Source organism: Peromyscus maniculatus, chromosome 12 (assembly GCF_049852395.1).
Source record: "Peromyscus maniculatus bairdii isolate BWxNUB_F1_BW_parent chromosome 12, HU_Pman_BW_mat_3.1, whole genome shotgun sequence".
Taxonomy (NCBI): domain Eukaryota; kingdom Metazoa; phylum Chordata; class Mammalia; order Rodentia; family Cricetidae; genus Peromyscus; species Peromyscus maniculatus.
Window position 1 is genome coordinate 77510718 of NC_134863.1, and position 22541 is coordinate 77533258.

Here is a 22541-nt window from a genome sequence, read left to right on the forward strand (position 1 = left end):
GAAGGAAATTACTTTCCAAGGGGGATACATCCTGTGTGTGTGTGTGTGTGTGTGTGTGTGTGTGTGTGTGTGTGTGTGGTTAGAAGTAACCCACAATGTGGTAAGCTTTATTTTAAGATTGCTATAAGATCAGCTGTTCAAATCCCTCATCTCATCATAGTGAACTATGAGGACTAGGTTGTCAGTATGCTCCAACAGGCGACACAGGCCCTGATTTGCTTTTGTATTTCCTTGAAACATTCTGTATTTAAATTTCATGTCTCAGAGAGCTTTACGCCCCCTCTCCCCTGTGATTTTCCTTCTCATAATGGCTCTCATCAATCTTGACAATGTTTGTACCTCTGTTTTCGTGCACAGATGAACGCCTGTCACCCGTTTGTGCACCGAATATGAACTTACAAGTATGTTCTGAAGGAAGTGTTGGCCCTGCATCCAGTTATTTTATCTATGCAGACATCAGGTGATCTATTAACCAATGTATCTCATTTGGCTTTCTCGGGCTTCCCAGAAAGCTCTCATCTTTACCTTCTGATGTTCACACACATGCTTGTAATACACACTCCATCACCATCCCCTTCCTTTGACTTGGTGCTGTTGACATGAAGGGGAGTTTGGTGTAGAGGCCTGCAGTTTTCTGCCTCTTCTGATGGGCTATCAGAGCAAATCCGAGATGCATAAAAATCTATAATGCGATATTTTGGAGAAGTGCCCCTCTCTCCAATGCTGGGAATTCTAGGCCTTGCACATGCTAGGCATACAGACCACCCATGTGCCACACCTGCAGCCCCTAAGGAAGTTTTCTGACTCCTTAGAGAAGTGATTACCCTGGGAAGTATCATTTGGTGTCTTGCCATAAACTTGCATTTAGTGCTTCATAAGAAGCAAATGTTAGACATGTGCAAGTGATTTACCACAGGGTCACCATGGGCAGTGCCCTGTTGCCTCCCTTTATCTTGACTATAGCATGAATTTCCCTCATAGTTTTCAGTCTGAAAATTTCATAATTTTTCTACCAACAAAACCCCCTCAACTCTGCGATTTTGCTTATTTTTTTTCACCTTCCTTCAGTGACTTGAAAGTAAAGACACATTTTTCTGGTCCCTTCTTGGCTACTTTTTTTTCAGGAAACTCCTCTGTTTTCATCTTGTTTTACACTTGTCTTTGCATCATTAGTGCATGTTATCAAACTGCAATTTATGTATCTGACTTCAGCAAACCTCTGAAATAATTTTAGAATAGGAATAGCTATAAATACAAGAATGAATAAGTAAATTTTAAAAAAAGGATGGAGAGGAGGGCAGAAACAAATTAAATACTCAACCTCAGAAGGGAAAAGGAAAGGTCAAAAGCTACTGAAAACCCTAAAGTCTATTTGAGGGATGAACTCACATAAAACAAAAGACAGTACAGTCTGCAGGAACACTGTAGCAAACGTGCTTCCGCATGCTTTCCAGGAACTGTTCAACAGCCTTGGTCTTCTATTAGGACCACATTAGTCAAGTGTCCTCCCTTGCCTTCCTCATGCCAACCACAGGGTGGGCATATGATTGCCAGAGTTCTACACTGTAGGTCGGGCTTCCTTTTTGACATCATAGTCATGAAATTTTCATGAAGGGAGTGATATATGTTACTCTTTAGACATAGATCTCTGTGCACACACACACTTGTTTGGATTGTCCCAATGAAGTTAGAGTAATAAAAGTACTCTGATCAGAGGCTGGGGAGATGATTCAGCAGTTGAGTCATTGACTGCTCTTCCAGAGGACCAGGTTTGGGGCTCGATTTCTTATACCCACACGATGGCTGGGAACCATCTGTCACTTCAGGTTCAGTGATTTCAATGTGAGTCTCTAGGGACACCAGGCACAAAAGTGGTATAAGAGACACATATGGACAAAATACCCATGCACATAAAATAAAAATTAATGGTAAATAATGGAGGTATGAAGGCAAGCATTCTAAATTGGTATCCTGCATCCCATTCATTTATGATTGCTACTTTTTACTGTGTGCTTTTGAATATGAAGATACTTCTTTACTTTGAATTATTTGTAAGACAAGTTGATCAGAAATGTCTTTATAATATAAGGTTCAGTAAATGTAAATACTGTAATGGTTAACATTGATTTTTCAGGAGGATTGAGTCTAGAATCATCCAGGAGATAAATGTCTGGGCATGCTTGTAGGGAAGTTTCTTCCTATATTGGGTTACTTGAGTGAGAAGATCCACTCTTAACTGTTGGTGGCAGTATTAATGGGCTGGAGATCCAGACAAAGAAAGGGGAGAAAGCCAGGTGAGCAGAATAATTTAGCCCTTTCTGCTCCTGATGGTGAATGCAAGCTGAGCAGAGCCTTAAGCCCTGTCTTTCCCCTGTGATGGACTGAACCTCACACTGAGCCAAAAGAAACTCTTCCTTTCCTAAGCCGCTCTGTCAAGGGCTTTGTCACAAACGTGGGAAAAGCAACTGACACAGACGTGTATAGTTCAACACAGTTCTATTAGGACTGTTCTATTGACATTTCCCCTCGGGGACAGCATGTCCCTGGATTTGCCTCTGCAATCATGACCCCTGACAAGAAGATACTTCACTCACCTCCCACACCCACTTTTTTTTTTTTTTACAACACATTCACATTTTATGGACTGTCCTGTTTTTTTTTTAATCATGTTGATTTGTACTGTAATCTTTGCATTCTGCAACTTTTATGTATTTCATTTGTCAACTATTTTTTATTTATCTGCATGTAAGCTTTCCCCCTTTTCAGATAAATTGTATGAGGGAAATGAAGTTGTTAAGAAAATTGCAAGAAGAAGGTGGCTGAGAAAAAGGTTTGGCTGCTGGGATCTCACTCAGGGTTGGCTGCCTCGGTTTCAAATAACAAAACGGTGCTTTGAAATGGTTGGAGACTCTTGGTTAAATACTCTTACTTTTCATGTATTTAAAAGTTTTGAATGAATTTTTGTTTATATATTATACATAATATTCTGTTTTTTAAAAGAATATGATTTCTGTAGCTGTTCAAAATAAATTCTGTATCTTATTTCTCTTTCCTAGATACCTGAGACACCAAAAAGAGGGCAAAAGTATATATGACAATAAATGATAATCTGAAACATCTTTGCTGTATTTTCTATTAAACGGTTTTTCTTTAAAATATTTTCTCACAAGTTAGTCTTGTGCATTTTATGACAAGCATTCCACAGAGGTAATAAAACCCATCAGTCTGACTCAGTCAGATTCTAAATACTGTCATGACTTCTCTGTTCATGGTGACCCAAGAGATATTCTCATGACCACAAGAATGTCAAATGTAAATGCAACCTGAGGAAACTTAAGAGATACAACTGCACCAAGTTGGCAACCATTTCTGCGTCCCCAGGTCTTCCCCCTCTTCCTTTCTCTGTCTTTCTACCACCAACAGTCACAGTAAAGGAGCTCATTCTCTTACCTTCTCCAGCCATTCAATTCAATTATAGTTTTATGTGTTATTGGTAGAACATTTAAGGCACAGGGAAAACTGCAACTGGGTATTAATATAAATCAAACTGTGTGTGTGTGTGTGTAAAATATTTGTATATAAGTCTATGCAATACCAAAATAACAATGAAGTAGGCAATATCATCTAGCAAGCTCAGTGCATGTAATAATATAAGATGGAATACTTTATGAATCATACAATATAATAATGCATGTAATTAACATGTGATAATGGTTGTATGCACTGAATTTTATATATTTGCATATTAATATAAATATTGTCCAGATATAATCATATACATGTTTGTATATATCTTACACAGTATCTATTATTTTTGTAAATATATACAGAGAGGCAGAAGAGAGAAAGAGAGAGAATGAGTGATAGAGATGATAGTTCCAGTCACCTTGATTCTCTCTTTAAAAAGTCAGACGATTGCAACTTAAACTTTTTTCATTGATTTAATTTTGAAGTTTGGTTCCCAAAACACTCAGGTTGGGGTAAATGTGTGATCATAGAAGAATCTAGCTCCCTGCCTCTCATTACCATTGGAAGCCTGGAGTCAAGGATGGCTAAAGATGGAGCATAGGGTGTGTTCCTAAGGTGAGTCTCTCTGATGTCCACTCAAGTATGTGGGAAGAGAAACAATGTAATTAGATGTCAACATCTAAATGAGAAGGAAAATGGAAGAAGTTGTATTCCTGGATGGCTTGGAGGTATACTTCTTCCTTAGAGCTCTTTAATCTCCAGAGGGAGAAAAGAGAAAAAACATTTGTATAAATGTGCATTTTAAGTTGAAAGTGAGGACCTTGATAGGACCCAGTGGAATTTCGGGCTCTTGTGCCTAGTTAAGTTTAATGACAGAAAAACAATGTCAGTTCCACATGCCTGGCTCAGTGACTGTCAATAGAAGGCATAACATAGCTGCATGTTTTCCTGCAGCAGTGTCTCGATTCATCCCAAAGGTACTAAATGCCACTCTGGATGAGAAAAGCTGGTACACCGGTGCACCTGTTCACTAGCACCTACAACTGATGGACAGGGGAGTGACTTCACTCCAAGATACTATGACCAAAGCAAACAAGGAATCCCTAAAGCTGGAGGAACTCCCATCACAGTGCCCTTTTCACTGCGCCTATCTGCATGCAAATGACTGCTTCAATCACCTAGAATCTGAAGAATGGCTGCTTTATCCAATCATGTTTAAATTGGACAAGAGTAATGATAGGAATCATTAATGAAAGAAATATCCCCAATCCACAGCCTTGACAAAACGAACAGATTTCTTCTGTTGGCATTCACCATAAGTTCTTATCTGTAAGTACAAAGAACCACAGGAAGCTAAGGAATGCTAAGCGCAGGAGAAGTGGTCTTCCCCAGGGAAGAGCACACCAACCGATTATTCAATACCAAGTGATCAGTCCCCAAAATATACATAATATGGACTGAACAGGTTGCACTTATGCATTTAGAAATGCATAACACACACACACTCACACACACACACACACACACACACTTATGTAACAAAAGAAAGAATGAGTTTGGAAGAGAAAGAAGGGGTATATGGGAGGGTTTGGAAGGAGGAAAAGAAGGGGGAAGTGATGTAATTATCTTAGAATCTCAAAAAATAGGAAAATAATTTTAGAAAGAATAATTAGTATGCCACCAAATGTGAAGTCATACTCTAGTCTGTGATGTTTTACAAGTGTGTTTTCTATTGTAATGAATGGATTTCATTAGAATGATTATGTTTAAAGGCTTTTTTCATAGGTTAAGACTGTGTGATTATTTTCTTAACCATTCTTTCCCATTGAACATTTACAATGATTTATAAACAGACTCAACAGTGCAATGAGCATGTATAAAAACAGCTTTAGGGTTCAAATGTATCCTAAGAAAAAAAGAACACAAAAGGTAAATATTGCCTTTACACTCCAGAGATGCCTCTCGTGACTGATCCATTGGTCACTTCTTTTACAATACAAACAGAGCAGGGTCATCAGAATGCAACTTGTGTCTATAGATTACAAAACATGTAATAAAATGATTTAGAAACTTAAAATTAAAAAAAGGGCCTCGGGAGACAGTTTAGTTAGAAAAATGCTTCCTGGATACTACGGGGACCTGAATTCAGTACACACACACACACACACACACACACACACACACACACACACACGCCATGCATGACAGCACATGTTTATCATTTCAAGTCTGAGGAGACAGAGACAGTTAGATTTTAGATGCTTACTGCATAATCAGCCTTCAACTACAGACCATCTCAAAATCCAACCACACTCAACAAAAATCAAGGTGGATGACACCTAGTAATAATACTCAGTATAGTTGACTTCTGGCCTACACACACACACACACACACACACACACACACACGCACACGCACACGCACACGCATACGCACACACACGCACACACACACACATATGCACACACACATGCGTGCGCACGCTCACACACACACATCTATGTAGATCTCTGCACATATTACACACAATACAATAAAATAAAAGTAAGAAAAATGAACCTTAAAAGTTGCAATTGAGTTTTCATTAAAAAAACAGACCTGATTTTTCACTATCCTTTTCCAATATGAATTATGAAGTGCTTTATCGGCTCTGGGAATTGAGTATTGATTTTTAAAGGCATATTTAAGCTATTTTGCTAAGAAAGGAATTCTTGCAAACAGATTGCTGTAAGTTTCCATTCAAGGACATCAGCACTAAATGTCTTTAACAGAGTGTGTTGCAATGCCTGAATCAATATTCATAGTTAAATTACATTTAATTAAGTATAAAAAACCATATAATAGTTGAAAACCAAGACGTTAATGGGTAGAAGCAGTTAATGCCTGATTTTCCATAATCTATTTGCAGAATTCTAAAGAAGATATGTAGACACTTTTGTCTGTAGCAGTTTTATACAAAGCTTATTTTGTTAGTGATTTTCTAACATTAACTGTTGTTGTCTTTATTTTAGTGAAATTCTTGAAAACTCACTATATAGCATACTATATAGAACACAATAATTATTCTATTTCCCTTAATACATTTACTTACAGATCTTCACATACTGTGAGGAAGCAAACAACAGAAGCCCTTATATGTTTTGAGATTTTTTTTTAGTTTTTAACGCATTTTACTTCTTACTAGGTTTTAATTTATTGAGACACTGAGAAAATAGCTCACAGAATTCTCATCTACACCACCCAACATCTCTTGCTATTTACATTATAAACTACTACTTCATATTTGTCAAAATTAAGGAGCCACTAGCAATATGTTATTATTAAGAAGTGACATTTTGGAGCCCATTCCCTGTAGAGGGATATCTTGCTCAGCCGTGATGCAGGGGGAAGGGGCTTGGTCCTACCCAAACTTGTTATGCCAGACATCATTGACTCCCCAGGGGAGGCCTTACCCTCTCTGAAGAGTGGATGGGGGCTGGAGTAGAGGGGGAGAGGTGGAGGGGAGGGTAGAGAAACTATGCTTGGTATGTAAAATAAAAAAAAGAAAGAAAGAAATGCTGTGTTTTTTTTTTGTTTGTTTGTTTTTCTTTTTAATTCAAACTGCTTAGATTTTACCTCACATAATTTTCTGCTCTGGGGTCTTAAGCGGATGGCGCTTCTCACATTTTCTCACTGTGTATCCTTCGCTTCTCTGTAGTCTGACTGTATTTTATGTTCTATAACCTTGGCACTCCTGAAGAGTATTAGCTGGTTATTAGAATGAGGGCCTTCTACTGGAATTTGCTGGCTGTTTTTTATCATGATTGACATGAGGAAGAAAGACCAGGTAGTCAAGGTTCCTTTTGTAGCATACCATATTGAGTGCAAATACCATCAAGTCTTTATCACTGGAGACAATGACCCCTATCATTTGCTTTCTTTTTTCTCTTTCCCTTGGGAAACTTGACTCTTCTCCCCATTTCCTTAATTCTGTTTCCCACACAAGTGCAGACACACCAGAGACCAGCCAGTTGGCTTTCCTCTTCTTTAAACACAACATCAGTGGGGCTTGGGAAAACACCTTCTTATCCCCTGTCACTAGGAGGTATTTCAGCAGTAGTGTATTGATTTCCATCACTAGTTCTAGAACCATCGCTGGCTCTTAGGAGTCCTGAGTGTTAGTTTCACAGGTAGCTACTGGGATGTCATTGTTTCAAGCCTTCTCGGTTGGAAGAGCTAGGGAGTCCATGTGTGTATATAATATGCTCTGTACAGATTGAGCTTTAATCAGCCATTAAATAAAATGGATGTTCTGCCTTAACATGGACTGTTCTTGAATTTGTTCAGTATATTAAATAATTCACTTTAATCCATTCTCTTTTGTACTGTTAAATGAAAATAGTAAGTTATAATGATATTCCATTCTCCAAATTAATAACAATTAATCATCAGATTTCTAGGAAATAAACTGCCTGAGTTAGATTTACCAGGACTCATATGGTGGCAGGAGAGATGTAAGTTGTCCTCTGATCTCCACACTCCCAGAATACTATGTACATACCCTACTCCAGTAAGTAAATAAATAATTTAAAAATCAAAATATGTATTTTCAGTCATAAGTCACAATGAACATTAGTCTTTAAACCTCCTTTAGAGTCTCTATGAAAATGCATCATATAAAGAAGGGCAGGACATGAGTTAGATTCAAGAAACAGCAGGGTTTTGGTCCTGGGAGTTTTAGAAGTGCTGAAATCTTAGTGTTTTGTTTTTACTCCATTGGTCAGTATTTTTTGTTTTACCACGTTCTGGATTCATGAATTTAGTTGAACATTGATACCTGTGATTCATCAAGAACACTCTGACAGTAAAAATGGGGTTGATTTAGGTTTAAACAGAAGAAAAGTGATTTTATGGGGTTTTTTTCCGCCTAAAGGTTTCAATGTATTTGTACTATACAAATACACTTCCTTATTCCTTAAGCAAGGCAATTTCACACAGTAGGTCAAAGAAGATCTTTCTAGCATAGGGACCTCCTGTCTTGCTCCATAACAGAGAAAGTGTGGAAGGTCTTTATTGAGTTCTACGTCATATGTACTTTACAGGGTCATATGTACTTTACAGGTATTACCACAATTCACCTTCACATCAACTCCACATGTCTGTAATTGATCTTCTGGTGTTAGATCAGTGGTAAAATAACAGATCTATGACTCTCCTTCTACTTGGATTTCTTCATCACTCTGTCTTCTGATGCAAATAGATTTTTACAAACCTTCAGGACATGGATAATATTCTCTTTATGATATGGGTAATAAAGAAGATGGAAAATGAGGAATGCTGTGGGTCTGCTACTACTGTCTCCATTACTGTCCTTCCGAACCACTGCCATGAGCGTTGCAACAAGCTAAAGCAATGTTTTCTAGGCATAGATGTCACATTTCCTTTCCAACCAGATTACATTTGTGGAATGTTTCCTAAAGGGAACATGTTTCCTTGCTGCTAGCAACATCAAATATAAGCCATATTCATTGTCAGACATCTCCAAACAATGAAAAGGAACAGTCTACTTCTCCTATATTTGATTGCAGCGTGATATATGCAGATGTGCAAGAGCATACATAGATCCATACACAGTACACCGGAGTTTAATGCAAGATACTTAAAACTAAATGCCATTCCCACATTTCTAACATTTAGCAGTATAACTTAGTCAAAGTCACCAAACCACACTTTTTCTCAATGAAAATCAGAGATCACAAATCATAGAAAAGAAACTAAAGTTGAGAGGTACATGGTATAAACATCAGGCTTGCAAAATCAATACTGGCCTTAAAAGCAAATGATGTTGAGAGAATTGTAAGGCAAATGATCTGTTGATTTTGGGAGAGTGTTATGACCAGTGAGGAACTATATTGTTTTTTAAGTTGATACAGACCTTCACAATTCTTTTGAGGGCTAGCTGGGGATTTCAACTTAGTGTGAGGGCCAACAGGCTTCCCAAAGTCCAGTGCCTCTCCAAGTGTGAATCTGTCTAAGCCAAGCAGATCTTTTAAGACAGGATCAGTTCTTCGTTAACCTCTAGCCTCCCTTTCCAGGTTTGGCAACATAAACTGCATACACTCTATGCATTTGTGGGCCTTAATGTGACCCTTCTTGTCTGCAAATTAAAGTAAATCAGTTGCAGTATATGAACTGAAAATTATCCAAAATTATATTTGAAAAATAGTAAGCGTTTGAAAAAAATTTAAATAATAATAGATTTTTTAATTACCACAATGTAAGCTTCAAGGGATACTAATTCTACCCTTTTTGTTTACTGTTGTATTTATTGCACTGGCAATTATGTGTGTATCATACTAGAAAATAATTTGTTAGATATGTATTGGATGAAGAATATTAACTCAATAAAAGAATCAAGAGATTAAAGAATAGAGACAGGTGTTTTTATTCGTTTCCACTATTTGAATGCCTCCCCCAAATAAGGGCAATTTAAAATATTTGGTGTTTATGCTGAACTTCACTGAAGCAAAAGCACACACAATACAAACCAAGTGGGAACTTTGAGTATAGTTGTGTTAAGGTCTTTTCAAAATGACACTTCAGAGAAAGTAAACAATTGACATAAAATGATTTGGGCCTCTTAAAAGGAATACAGGAACCTGAAGAATTATATACCGACCATAGATTTCTACATACTCATATACATATGCCAATTTCTTTCTTTATATGGGATATTTAACCACATGGTGTGCTTGTGAGGTAATTGCTTTTTTGTAATCTGCATAACTGGTATTTGACTACCCTGTGTGAAGTAGGAAGATCAGATGCCAATACCAAGAGTTCCAAGTGTGGGGTTTAGACTCGGAAGTACTAAATGTTTTAGAAAAACAGAGCACATTAAATTTTAAATCCATGATCATAAAGAAAATATCAATCATAAAAAAGTTGAAAGCACACAACAGCAATAACATGAATGATACCCAGTTACTCCTTAAGGACCTCTCATATTCCATTTCATGTTCTGTTTCTATTAATTTTATTAATGGGACTCTGAGGCTCCCATTAGTTTTAATTTGATTTCTCAGATACAATTACAAAAGCCTGCTGAGATTGGCTAACTCTCACTGAGACACACACCCAGCAAGAGATGGTGGTGGGGTCCAAGCCTACACTTATTCCACCAGGTGCTGTTTCAGGACGCTTGGCCACCCTTAATCATATACTTTCCTGTCATGTTTATGCTGTGTGCTGAAATGATGGGCTAAATGTATTAGTAAATACATCTTTCTGTTCCTAATAGAAATGGCACTTCTGCTTTATGTATGCACATGCGGGGTATTTCCCCACTAATGACAATGCACTAAATTTGGGTATTTTAGAGGATGTCTATGATGGTGGGGCTCACAGGTCAACTTAAATGTATATGATAGCTAACTGCTTCCTGATGTATGTTGGCATACACAAAAAGGCTGAAATTACTCCAGCAAGTGCACAGATTTCCCAGTTACTCTATGTTCCTCCTCTGTAAGATGCTGTGAAAATGGGATAGTGATAATTAGGGTACTACACTCTATAGGATCCCCTTTGGGATTTTTCAGTTTTACATAAGATTACAACCATACAATGGTATTCCAAGACATATTCACAGTACATACATGCTAGAGCCTGTCATGCATTCATTTCAGTAACTTCTAAGATAGTGTGTGTGTGTGTGTGTGTGTGTGTGTGTGTGTGAATTCTATCCTAAATTTACACTTTTTTTAGTAGCTAAAGTTTAAGCAGGTACTCCAACAAAGCTACGCATCGACGACATTTGTTTCTCCATATACAGGCAATTAAAAGTGTCTATTGTTTATCTTGAACTTTACTTCAAGATATTTCAAGTTATTGAAGAACAATGCAAATTGAAAATCCAGAGTTCCCATTTGTTGGTTGACTGGGCACTTGGTAGTTGGTTAGGAAGAGAGAAAGAGAAGAAAACAAACACAATTTTATTTCCCCTCACAGAGTGTTGTCCACTTCCCCTATTCTTCTGATATTTTACATTCAACATTGGGATTGACTGATAAGAAAGCAGCTGTAAAAGGCAGGTTCTCCTCTGCAATAAAGCTGGTTTCCATGGTGCTGAATTTTTCACTTAAAAGCTATGTGTGGGTTCTTACATAGAGAGTGTTAGTGCCCAGGCCAACAACAGGTCACACAGGGTCACAGAAGGGAAATGTGTGCTGCATATAAACATCAGTACGTGCAATGTTGCTTCATGCATCCTAGCTCACATTTAAAGGAATGAACTTTGATTATTTCGAGGTGTGAATCATAAGGTCAGTGAATGATGCTGGTTGCTTTCATTTTTGAAAACAACTTTCAAATGGTTGATTGTGATTGTTTAGGACTTGGCAGAGCCATTTCTAACACGGGGATGCCATTTTCAAAATGTGCAACTCGAAAGCAAAACACCAATTGAGTTAATAATCACTGGAAATCATTACACATTTTCATTACTTTGTATTCTATTCATTATTGTTCTACTAAATTAAGCATCTTTGATTGCATCCAAAGTCCAGGCTTGAATATGTCTTGGGCAAAGATTGTTTCAGTTATAATCAATCACGATTCTTTTAAAATATGTTTGGAAATCTACCACTATAGGGTCTAAAGATAGAATAAACGCATATTTTCCTCCATAGTCTAGACAAAACATGTAAAGTTAGTATTTGGAATTTTTCCTTTCCTTAAAAACTAAACTTCGTGTGTCTAAAGAAAATACCCTTCAAGCAGTAAGCTTATTTGCAGGGGACGGGGGAGTCCATCATACTCAGTGACACAAGCAAATAAGCAAGCAGAAGATTGAGTTTTTATAAGGAGCTCACTCGTTGAAGAGCAGTACTAGTGTCGTCACTGAGGGACATGAACTCCTCAGGAGCCTCGCTATGAACTCTTTGAACTCTTTCGCAAGCTGTCCTCACACTAAGTCAATTCCTAGAAAGAGTATGGGTTAGAAACCTAGGGTTTCTTCTTTTCTTTGCTATGTGAGAGATGGGAGAAGCTGACAGACACGTGTCGGCTGTCCACATTTCACCTATGGCTCTCCCTGTGATCAGCACTAATAAGAACAAGAACTAAGAAGGCACTCTGAAAACTGACGTAGAGAACCCATATTAGTTGGAAAGGAAAAGTTGAGAGTCAGTGCTCAAAGCCCAGACCTCTACCGACCAAATCCTGGTAGTGAGGGCTCTGCATGCAGGTACATGAGTCCACGCGGGCCTTTCTGGTAGTGATGCTGACTGTTTGTTCTTTTGTGAAACCCAAGTAGTTCCCTCCTGTAGTCTCTTTTTAATCTCTTTGGAGATCTAAGCCTCACCTCTCCCAGGAAGTTATCTGGCTTGGGGATTAGATGCTGGTGAGTGGCTGGCAGGTGGGTAAGATTGGGAAGAGAAACTTTAGTGTTCAATGACCATCCTTCCAGCTCCTCGCACTCTCAGACTCTCTCCAGTGGACACCTCCAGACTTCCCAGACTCCATACAGAAACATCCAATTTAGAGATAAAAACTTAGAGGCTCTGAGCTAACGGGCTTTGCTATATTCCCATGATGCTAGTGGGTGAGTGATTCTATTCTTAAAGGTTCTGACATGCTTGAGTGTAACCCGGACTGGCAGACTGATGGACTTCCACTTAGGCATCTGGAAGAGAGATCTCACATCACCCCCTCAATCACTCAATTCAGGTGGTCAAAGGTGCGCGCAATCTGATGCCCAGAGTAGGAGCCAGCCCAATGGAGCCTGGATCTGAGCACTCCGCTCAGAATCTTGGATCTCAGATTGAAAAACCCGCCAACCATACATTCCGGGAAAGCCTGGCACCTGCCAGGAGGGAAGCAGTGACGCGACTCCCACTTTGTTGTGGAGCTTTGGGTGCACACTGATCCCCACCACCCCGCAGCTCCTGTCCCCTCACCAGTGCCAGCGCGCGCGCGCTACCTTGCCCGGACCCGCTGCGCCCTCGCCGGCCACGGGGAGCTATAAGGACCCCTGGATCCGACAGCGTAGAGCGCTTCCACGGGCTCACTCACCGATCCTGAGCACTTGCGGGGCGGTCTGAGGGAGGATGTAGCACAGGAAATAGAGGAGTGTCCAGCTGGTGTCCCTGGTCCAGAGCCCGGGCTGGATGAGGACTGTGCCGCGCTCCATCTTCCAAGCTTCTTAATTCATGCCGAGACACAGTCGTGGCCTCACGCCCGCGAGATGCACCCAACTTGGGCTGGGTCCCCACCTCATCCTCCCTGGATGCTCTCAGGCTGCACGCCGCGCGCTCTCTGCTCTCAGGAGAGCGAGATGGAGGGAACCCGCGTGGGGACGTGGAGCTGGCTTGTGAGACTGAGCTGCTTGGGGCTTCGTGCACCGCACCGGTCCTTAGCCCATCACTGCTCTCCCTCCTCCTCCTCCATGGGCTGCATACCTCCAAGAATCAGCAGGAACCCGCTCTTGGAGCTCAGAAACCAGCTGAGGAAAGTTGCTACCTCGATTTGCTGGAACGTCTCCCTCATTCGTCCTCTGGTCAGATGCAGAAATGATGGGTGGGGGAGTGGGTAGAGAATGCAGGGTGCAGTGAGAAAAGGAGAGAAAGCGGGGAAGAAGACATCCAAGGAGAGAGGGAACTGGGTGAGTTGGTGCAGCGCTCAGAACAAGCAGGATGAGCTCCAGCAGGTTAACTGGGATACAAGCCCTGCTTTGGCTTCTTTCTCCATCCTGCTTCCCTCCTCCCCTCTTGGCCCCACCCTTTATTTACTGCCCGCCCCGGCCAACCCTACTAACCCAGCCAGACACACTCACACAACCGCGTGCATATGCGCACGCGCCTGCGGACACACCACACACACACACACACACACACACACACACACACACACACACACACACACTTACACCACGCACGGACACATGCGGTCACTCTTCAACTTTGCGCTGTGGTGCTGGAAAGTACATTGAGTCTTGCATCCCCATGACAGATTAAATCTAACCCATTAGTCCCTAGGCAGAGGGAGTTCTGCTCTCCGTGAATGACAGCCTTATCCCCAGGCGCCTCTGCGGGGGTCTCAGAGATGACTAGCACGTGATAGGAAATCACATCCTCCGAAGGAGAGATTTAAGAAATTATCAGAGTTTTTATTTTTAACTCTAACAAGAATGAAGAGACAGGGAAAGAAGGAGGAAGAAGGAGAAATGGGTACCCTTCAGTCTTTTAAGATTGTAGCGACTCTTCCTATCTGGACCCGATATAATGTCTTGAAAATTGCTTCCATTTACAAGCGCAGGACTGAGAACGAGGCAGTTTCAGGCACGCTGCTTTTCTTAATTTCTTTTGGCTGTCACATTTGAACACTGGAAATAGGCTATTCTAACAATGTAGGTTTAGAGACCATTTCTCTGTAGAAGGACAAGGACACTTCCCTGGGGAAATCAGCATTTGCTCCTGTTGGCTTAATTTCCTTTGAGCTTTCTGGGAGAATGTTCCATATAAATGTTTGCTGGTTCTATATGAGCACCTCAAGGTGCTTCTCCCTCCCCCAAGTAGGGATTTGGAAAGTTGATCTAAATTGAATTAATTCATAAAAGAAACACCCATAGTTATATGAGCCTAGAATGTGAAAGATTATAAATGCAGTATCTTACAATTCATTTACTCCACAAATGCATATTGGGTAGTTTGTACCTGGTGGCAGAGACTATGTTTGTCAAAAAACCCATCATGAGAAAAACACACTGTCTCTTCCAGGGATGCTGTAGTGTCACTGCTGGAAGCTAGTAGGTCACACTGCATGTGTGTAGTTCTCAATTTTTGTGGATCAGAGTTGAGGAAATAGACCATACACTCGGATAAGAAAATCATTTGGGGTTCACCTTACTAATGAAAAGGATCAAGGACATAGGTAGCTATTTGCAGAAACTTCAATTTCTTGTATTGAAGAGAGGGGACTTTCTTAGTGTTGGCTAAAGGAGAAGAAATGCAAAAGTAAAAATAGTAGATGGAAATTGGAGAAGAAAAATCAACGTCAACTTATTTTAGATCATTTCTAAAACCAGATCAAATCATATAATGATATGATCTGTCTCAGGAGACAGCCATACTCTACATCCATCCATCCATCCATCCATCCATCCATCCATCCATCCATCCATCCATCCACCCATCTATCCATCCACCCATCCATCCACTCATCCATCCACCCATCCATTCATCCATCTATCCACTCATGAAATGAACCTTTTGAGGACCTACTTCCTGTGAAACATTGTGCCCAGCCATGAACACACAGCAGGAATATAGTTGCTGCTAGCAGGAAGCACATAACCTTTAAAGAAATGTGGGTTCTGTTGATACAGCTCAGTGGTAGAGTTCCTACTTGGTAGACATAAAGCTCTGGGTTCTCTCTCCAACATTAAAAAACATCAATGTTAGAAAAGCATACTGTACGTACAAACAAAAGAAGGAACCTGACCTCATTTAGGAGTTTGTAAAGGGTTGTTAATTTATTGATCCTTAAATGAACGACTAGTAAATATTTCTTAAAGCAATAATTTAAAAAAAGATATCAACTTATTTTTAAACTTGAGATTTTTATTAAGCATATTGAGTCATTTATCTTTTCTTGGGTATCCAAATCCAAGGAATAGTGGGTGTGATGTGTGACAAGTCTTGGGAATGCAAGGTCGAGAATTTAGTTGGCTTCTGAGCACCTGCTTTGGTCTAGGTTCTAGCATATTCTAGTTTTTATTTTTCCTTCAAATTTGATAATTTCTTTTTTTTTTTTTAAAAAAAAACTCTCACTAGCAGCTTGTGTGTGCTTACTCATGTCTAGACTTCTCCTTACCTTGGCTTTCACAGACTATACCTTTTCTTTTAAAAGAATCCTGTAATGATAGTCAAGGGAATATGTGCGGCAGTATTATGCTACACTTACGGGGAAAGAGTATTCCCACTTGGTCCTCCTGTGTTCTAGTATCCATTTGAAAAAAAAAGCCAGAAAACCAAACTTCTAAAGATCTAGATGGAAGTGACATCGATGCCACAGTCATCTCTTGTGGGAAAATTGTTCTGGATAATCACACGGACAGCAAACATGTAAAGCAGTGACAACTTAACTTTAGGTTCTCATTCTGTATTCTTGTTACTCAGCACACCCTAATCTGTCTGACTAGTACACGCTCCAAGCTATAATATCCTTATATATAACAAGAAAGTAATAATAATACAAAAGGACCATTGAAACACTAAGACACATATAGTAATTATTTCCCACAACCTTTATTACTCGGTATATGATTTCTTTTCTGCTAGTTACATTTTGACTCAAGGACTCCATACCTACATTACATTTTTTTTTAGTGTAAACAGTCCCAGAGGAAGATGACCAAGACATTTTTGTCTGCTGAAAAATAAGTTAAGAAAATTGGCCTAATTAATAGTATGATAATAGTAACTGTTCTCTGTGTCCAAACACTATTTAAGTAAATTTTACTACTTTTCAAGCATGCAACCTTTAAGGTATGAGTGAATTTTTCCTTCTCATTGTTAGAGAGAAATTGGATTCTGCAGGATTCTTAAAGAATACATGGCTCACTTATGTTACCTTTCACTATCGCCTGTAGGATACTGTAAAGCTCAACACAGAAATTTATCTCCTTGTTAAAATGCTTCTCTCTGCTAGTCATGCACGCAGTCTTGTGGTGCTGAGTTCCTCATGAGTGGTTGTCAGCTGCTGCTAATTTGTTCTGTGCTTTTCAGAAGTAATGGATTCTGTGAATCCACGAATCTAGTTATATTTTTGATCCCAAAATGGTCATGGTGGTCACAGTGTCCTCCTAAGAATCAAGTGTTCAGTGGAGTGCATCCTCTCCCATTCTCAAATCTCAGTCTTATGCTTTGAATCAGACACCGTGGCTGATAACAAAGCATCACCATATGAACACAGTATTGTGCTTCCTGGGAAGGTTGGGGACATTACTTAAATGCGGATCCATGATGACTAGGTGCAAAAAAAAATCTTACAGTAAATTAAGGAGCTAAATACTATAACTATGTTTTCTAAATGGGGTGAGTGCACTTGAAGGTACTTACAATATTAGCCAGGGCACTCACTGCAAAACATCAAGTGGTTTTTGGAGCTTCCTAGGAATGTGTCATTGCCTTAGGATGAAAGCCCCATATTTTTGGCTACATCTTTCTTCTTCTTTTTTAATACAAAGTGATGTCATGTGTTTTTATGATGTTAAACATGGTTTAAGCCAAGGTTCCAAATCTTTTTCTCTGCTCAAATCCTCTTCATCAACTGCCAATTCTCACAGGCAGCTGTAGCCACCACTTGCAAACAGCACAGCATCTCATCTTCATTTCAATGCGAGTACAGCCATCCATCCAGCTATCAAAACTGGAGATTTGGAGGTCACTCTTGATTTGCCCTTGCAGTTTCCTGTTGCTATGCAGTTGATTTTCATATGTTACTGGGTTAGGTTCTAAGCCATGTCTTTAATCTACTTCTCTGTAACTTGACTGCTATCACAGTAGCCTAGGGCTTTCCAACTTCAAAACTCTGAACACTTTGGAACAGAAACTCGTGGCTGTGGAAGCTGTCCTGTGCATTTCAGATCATAAAACCACTTTCCCATACTCTCTCCACTAGATGTCAGTAGTACTTCCTCCTTAGTTACAACCAACAATATCTACAGACAGCGTCAAAGGGTGCTAAAGTACAAAATCACCTTGTTGGAACCACTACACAAGCACAAGTAATTATGATCTTCCAACCGCTTTGTTATTGCATACTGTTCTATGTCCCCCTCCCTGGTTGTCTTTTTTCTAGTAATACTTTTCATTTGACTTAAACTGCCTCCTCTATTGTCCTATGCAATATTCTGCTCAGTTCCATCATGCTTACCACCAACTCTCTAATCATTTTATTTATTATATTAAATATTGAACTCTTTTTTTCTGTTGTTTACCCAGAACTCCAGGGTCCAGTACTATGTCTGGCATCAAGGTGGGGCCTGGTTAATACTCATCAAACAAATACATAGGTGATAAATAATATATGCCTCACAAATCATGTAGCCTACAGTCAATATCTATAGTTGTACTTGAAAAAAAATGAGTCATCAGCTACAATTCTATTTTAATTTTATTCATCTACATCGATGAGTTTAATATTTATTGTTATCTTCAGATAATGAATATAGTGTGCCATATCTAGGAAATCTTGACTATAATCTTCAGTGTGTTTCTTTAGATTTCAACAAAACACTGTGCAGAGTAGTTCTTTCCTCAACATTTCATTTTTCCACATCATGTTTATCATTACACATACCTTAAAAGTTTTACTATAATTTCCTTGTACAAACTGCTGAGTTTTTCAAAGCATGGTAGGAATCAGCGGTACTGAAATCTCTGAAAGAAAAAAAAAAAGCATCTTGTTTATTCATACCTTTGCATTTGTTGTAACATCCCAGCAATGTAAAGAAATGGAGCCACATGGACAGTCCTAATCAAGTTGACACTTGGCTACTTCCATGAATAAATGGAGTTCATTGGCAAATAAGACTGGAAATGGTGAGGCCTGGCACTCTGTGTCTCAATGCTCCCTGGAAGCCACTGACCACAGCCCATTGTTTTAGACATGCCTTTAAGACTTCATTGCTTCAGTCATGGCCTGAACAATTTTGCCCAATACTATGCTTTCATAACCAAGAAGAGGCTAGCCTTTAAGAGTCAGTATGAATGGCATCAATTTGTGAGGATTTTAATTTCTGTTCCTTCCTGTTGATAAATAAAATAATCTTTTCCTTAAAACAATGAGTGTATTCAGCTTGGCATGGTAACACATGCCTGTGGTACCAGCATTCTGGGGACAGAAGACAGTGGATATTTATGAATTCAAGGTTGGCCTAGTCTACATAACAGAGTTCCATAGCTACATAGTGAGGCCTTATCGCAAAAACAATCTCAAAAATGATCCTATCACATTTTTCTTGTGATATATGCCATAGACAACTATGTTGCTTTTACATGTGTTGACTTACTTATTCAGTCTTAAAAAGTAAGTACTGCTATTATGCAAGTCTTAAAGTGAAGAAAACAAATGCACCAAAAGAACAAACATTGTCAGAAAATTCACAGCTGAATGGTGGAGCTAGAATTAGATGTGGATTAATCTGTTGTTGAGAGTATGTTCAAATTAAATTAACATATTCAAATAATATGTTAGTCATTGAAAAAGTATCTGAAGCGGGGCATGAGTTTACTTACAATGTAGTAATATCACTAACTTTCATTCCATTGGGACTGGATAGTTGTGTGTGGGACAGACACAGTCAGAATGAATTGAGTGAGTTAGCTGATGACTTGTGGGCTGTTGTGAGAACTGATTTTCAGTCCCAACAAGTGAGAAACTTCTGAGGGTTTTGAAGATAAGCCTACAGGCAGTCTTAGCTTATGTGTATCTCTGGTCTGCCTTACAGACCATCTTAGGAATTAGAACGGATCTACACTGTGCTTGCTCTCATAGAGTGCATCATCTTGAACAGTTTCTTAAACTCAGGCTTGTGTATGAGACTTGGTGCTGCAAACATTTTTGTCAACAATAATAAAAGATTTCTGGAAACATAACAACCAGAATTTAAAAATCCAAGACATGAGAATCTGAGGTGTCTTTGGCAAAGCTTGCTCATCGGTATTGTATTCTGCAACTACACTGTACTCTTGATTCTGAACAAATCATGTACATTATACATTCCAACATGTCACCTGATGCTAAGAAACTCTGCCCCAAACAACTAGCTCAGACAGATTCAAGACTACTGTATGCTGTGAACTGTTCTTACAGGAATATGATCTTTTAATTATGCAAAACAAAGACTTTTTAAGAGTTTATTAACTGTCATTTCTCAGCATGTATGAAGCTAGTATATCTTTGGATTTTAATTGTTTGAACATTTGCTTTGAAAAACTGCTCTTTGAGTTGCTGGCTTGTGTTTGACAAAACCCAATTTGTTAATAAATATTGGCTAGGCATTGGGAAAATGTTTTAAATTATGATGCTACACATATTTCTACTATTTTGCGCTATGTTTATGAAAAGTGGTATTCTCAGCATTGATGTTCATAAAATCAATCAAGTGTCAAACAGCACTCCAAACTTATGAAGATATTCTATGTCTTCTATGTAAAATAACAGCCAAGGTTTAACTAATTTATCTTTGGTGTCCTGAAGGTGGAATGTAGGGCCTCTCATGCTAGACAAATGCTCTACCCCTAAGCTACATCCTCAGCCCAAAAATATACTTATGTAAACAAAAAAGTTTATCTACTTTATTAGGATGCAAAATTGCTCTCCTTGTTAAAAATGGTAGATACATCTATCAAATAATTGATTTCAAATAATGTTTTATAAACTTTTATTGGTAAACACTTGACAAATTCAGGGACAGGTAAAAATTCCTCTGCTGGAAACTAAATGTAAAAAGTAGAAAAAGATCAGAGCATCTTGCTCTAGGGAAAAGTTTGCAATGTAAATATGTAATTGTCAGTTTTGTCTGTGATAGTAATAGTTATTTCTACAACTTTTCAAAGTACAAATATACACATTTTAAGTGTAGAGCTCAAGACTGACTTGCTGAAGTGTGAATATCATTTAATCACCAACCAAAGTGGGAAACAGAGTACCATACAGACCTGGGCCTCCATTCCCTGCATGTCACCACAGTCTTGACTTTGAACAATAGAATTTGTTTTTTTTTTTTATCAATTTTGAGACAGTATAAATACATTTGTCATTCAACTTCCAATGGACTTGTGTCCTGATATCGGAAGGTGATAAAGAGTTTAACACTCTTACCCTTCTGAACTTCAGAACTTAGTCTAAGATATATTAATGTATCCAGAACACTTGAATTAACCTATATTCAGGCAAATCATCTAATACTACACTCATTATATTTTATAATGAACTATTTAATACCTTGTACAAGTTATTGAGTACTGTATTGAAAGGGGAAATGGCTAGATGGACATGCTTGCCTATAAGTAAAGAATGATCTCTGTGGACTCACACTACAGAGCTGATAGTGCATCCTTTCTTTCATGTCTAGCTTCTTTAAATTGAGAACTAACAGTTACCAAACTCTTGTTATATGTCACACACAAGCTGTACTGGTTCAATCATCATGGCGTTTGAGGAATTCATTATTATAAAACTACCCATTTTACTGACGTGATCACTTAAGAGTCAGAGTGTAAGTTCCATGAAGGAGACAGAAAAAAAATACGAGAAGAAAATTTGAAAGCTGGAAGTGATGAGGGTGAACAGCTCAGGAAGGCTACCCTGAGGAAGTAGCCCACTTTAAATGGCAGCTAGAAATTACTCAGAGGGGCCATAGAAGAAGATTCCAGACTGAAAGAAACATCAACTGTCTCAACCATATACTCACCCTGAGAGCAGGTCTGTTTGGCAAGTGTGAGCAAGAGATGCTGCAGCAGCAGATGAAACATCTAAGAAGAACCCAGGCCTCCCTGTGAACTTGGAAAGTTCTTCGGAATATAACATAAAACCAGGACCCTGGTTCAAGCATTGATACCTGTGCTAATTTACCATTGCTCATCCACCCACTCATCACAGTCATGGACTTCATTGGGAAGAGTTTCCTGCCATGGGAGGCCTTCCCCAGCTTCTTCTACACACCCCGTTATTCCCTCCCCATCTTTCTCACCATACAATAGGGAACTCTTCCTTCCCACTTCATCCAGCCCTACTGCTCCCCAGTCATACAGGACTTTTCAGGTGATTAGATTTAAATTCTCAGAGTATTGAAGAACCTTTGTGACATGACAAAGAAATTTCAGTCCAAAGAGGGCTAGAGAAGCTAGGTAGCCAGCAGGGTAGGTCATAGCATAAAAATACAAGTATGGAAATATGACAGAGCATCTCATTGAGTTGTACATTTAGAATAAGTGAATAACCAGAATAAAACTTACAATAAAATAGATGATACAGGAAAATAATTGGTGTGCTGAAAGCAATCAAGGGGCTTTAATACAAAGTGAGG

At 39.0% G+C, this 22541-nt stretch overlaps 1 protein-coding gene across 7 annotated transcripts in view; it reads right to left on the minus strand.

Annotated features, from left to right (window-relative positions):
* The window catches only part of Grik1 (glutamate ionotropic receptor kainate type subunit 1), a 388066-nt gene extending 373773 nt beyond the window's left edge, over window positions 1–14293 (minus strand). For 3 of the 7 annotated variants that reach the window (XM_006987926.4, XM_076549148.1, XM_006987929.4), the window contains exon 1: window positions 13520–13775. In XM_006987926.4, coding sequence (XP_006987988.1) covers window positions 13520–13637 — 118 coding nt within the window. In that variant the 5' untranslated portion in view covers window positions 13638–13775. Of the gene's footprint in view, window positions 1–13519 lie in introns of all 7 variants that reach the window. The other 4 variants (XM_006987927.3, XM_042259516.2, XM_006987930.3 and 1 more) reach the window with 3 other exon arrangements.
* Window positions 14294–22541: the final 8248 nt, after the last annotated feature.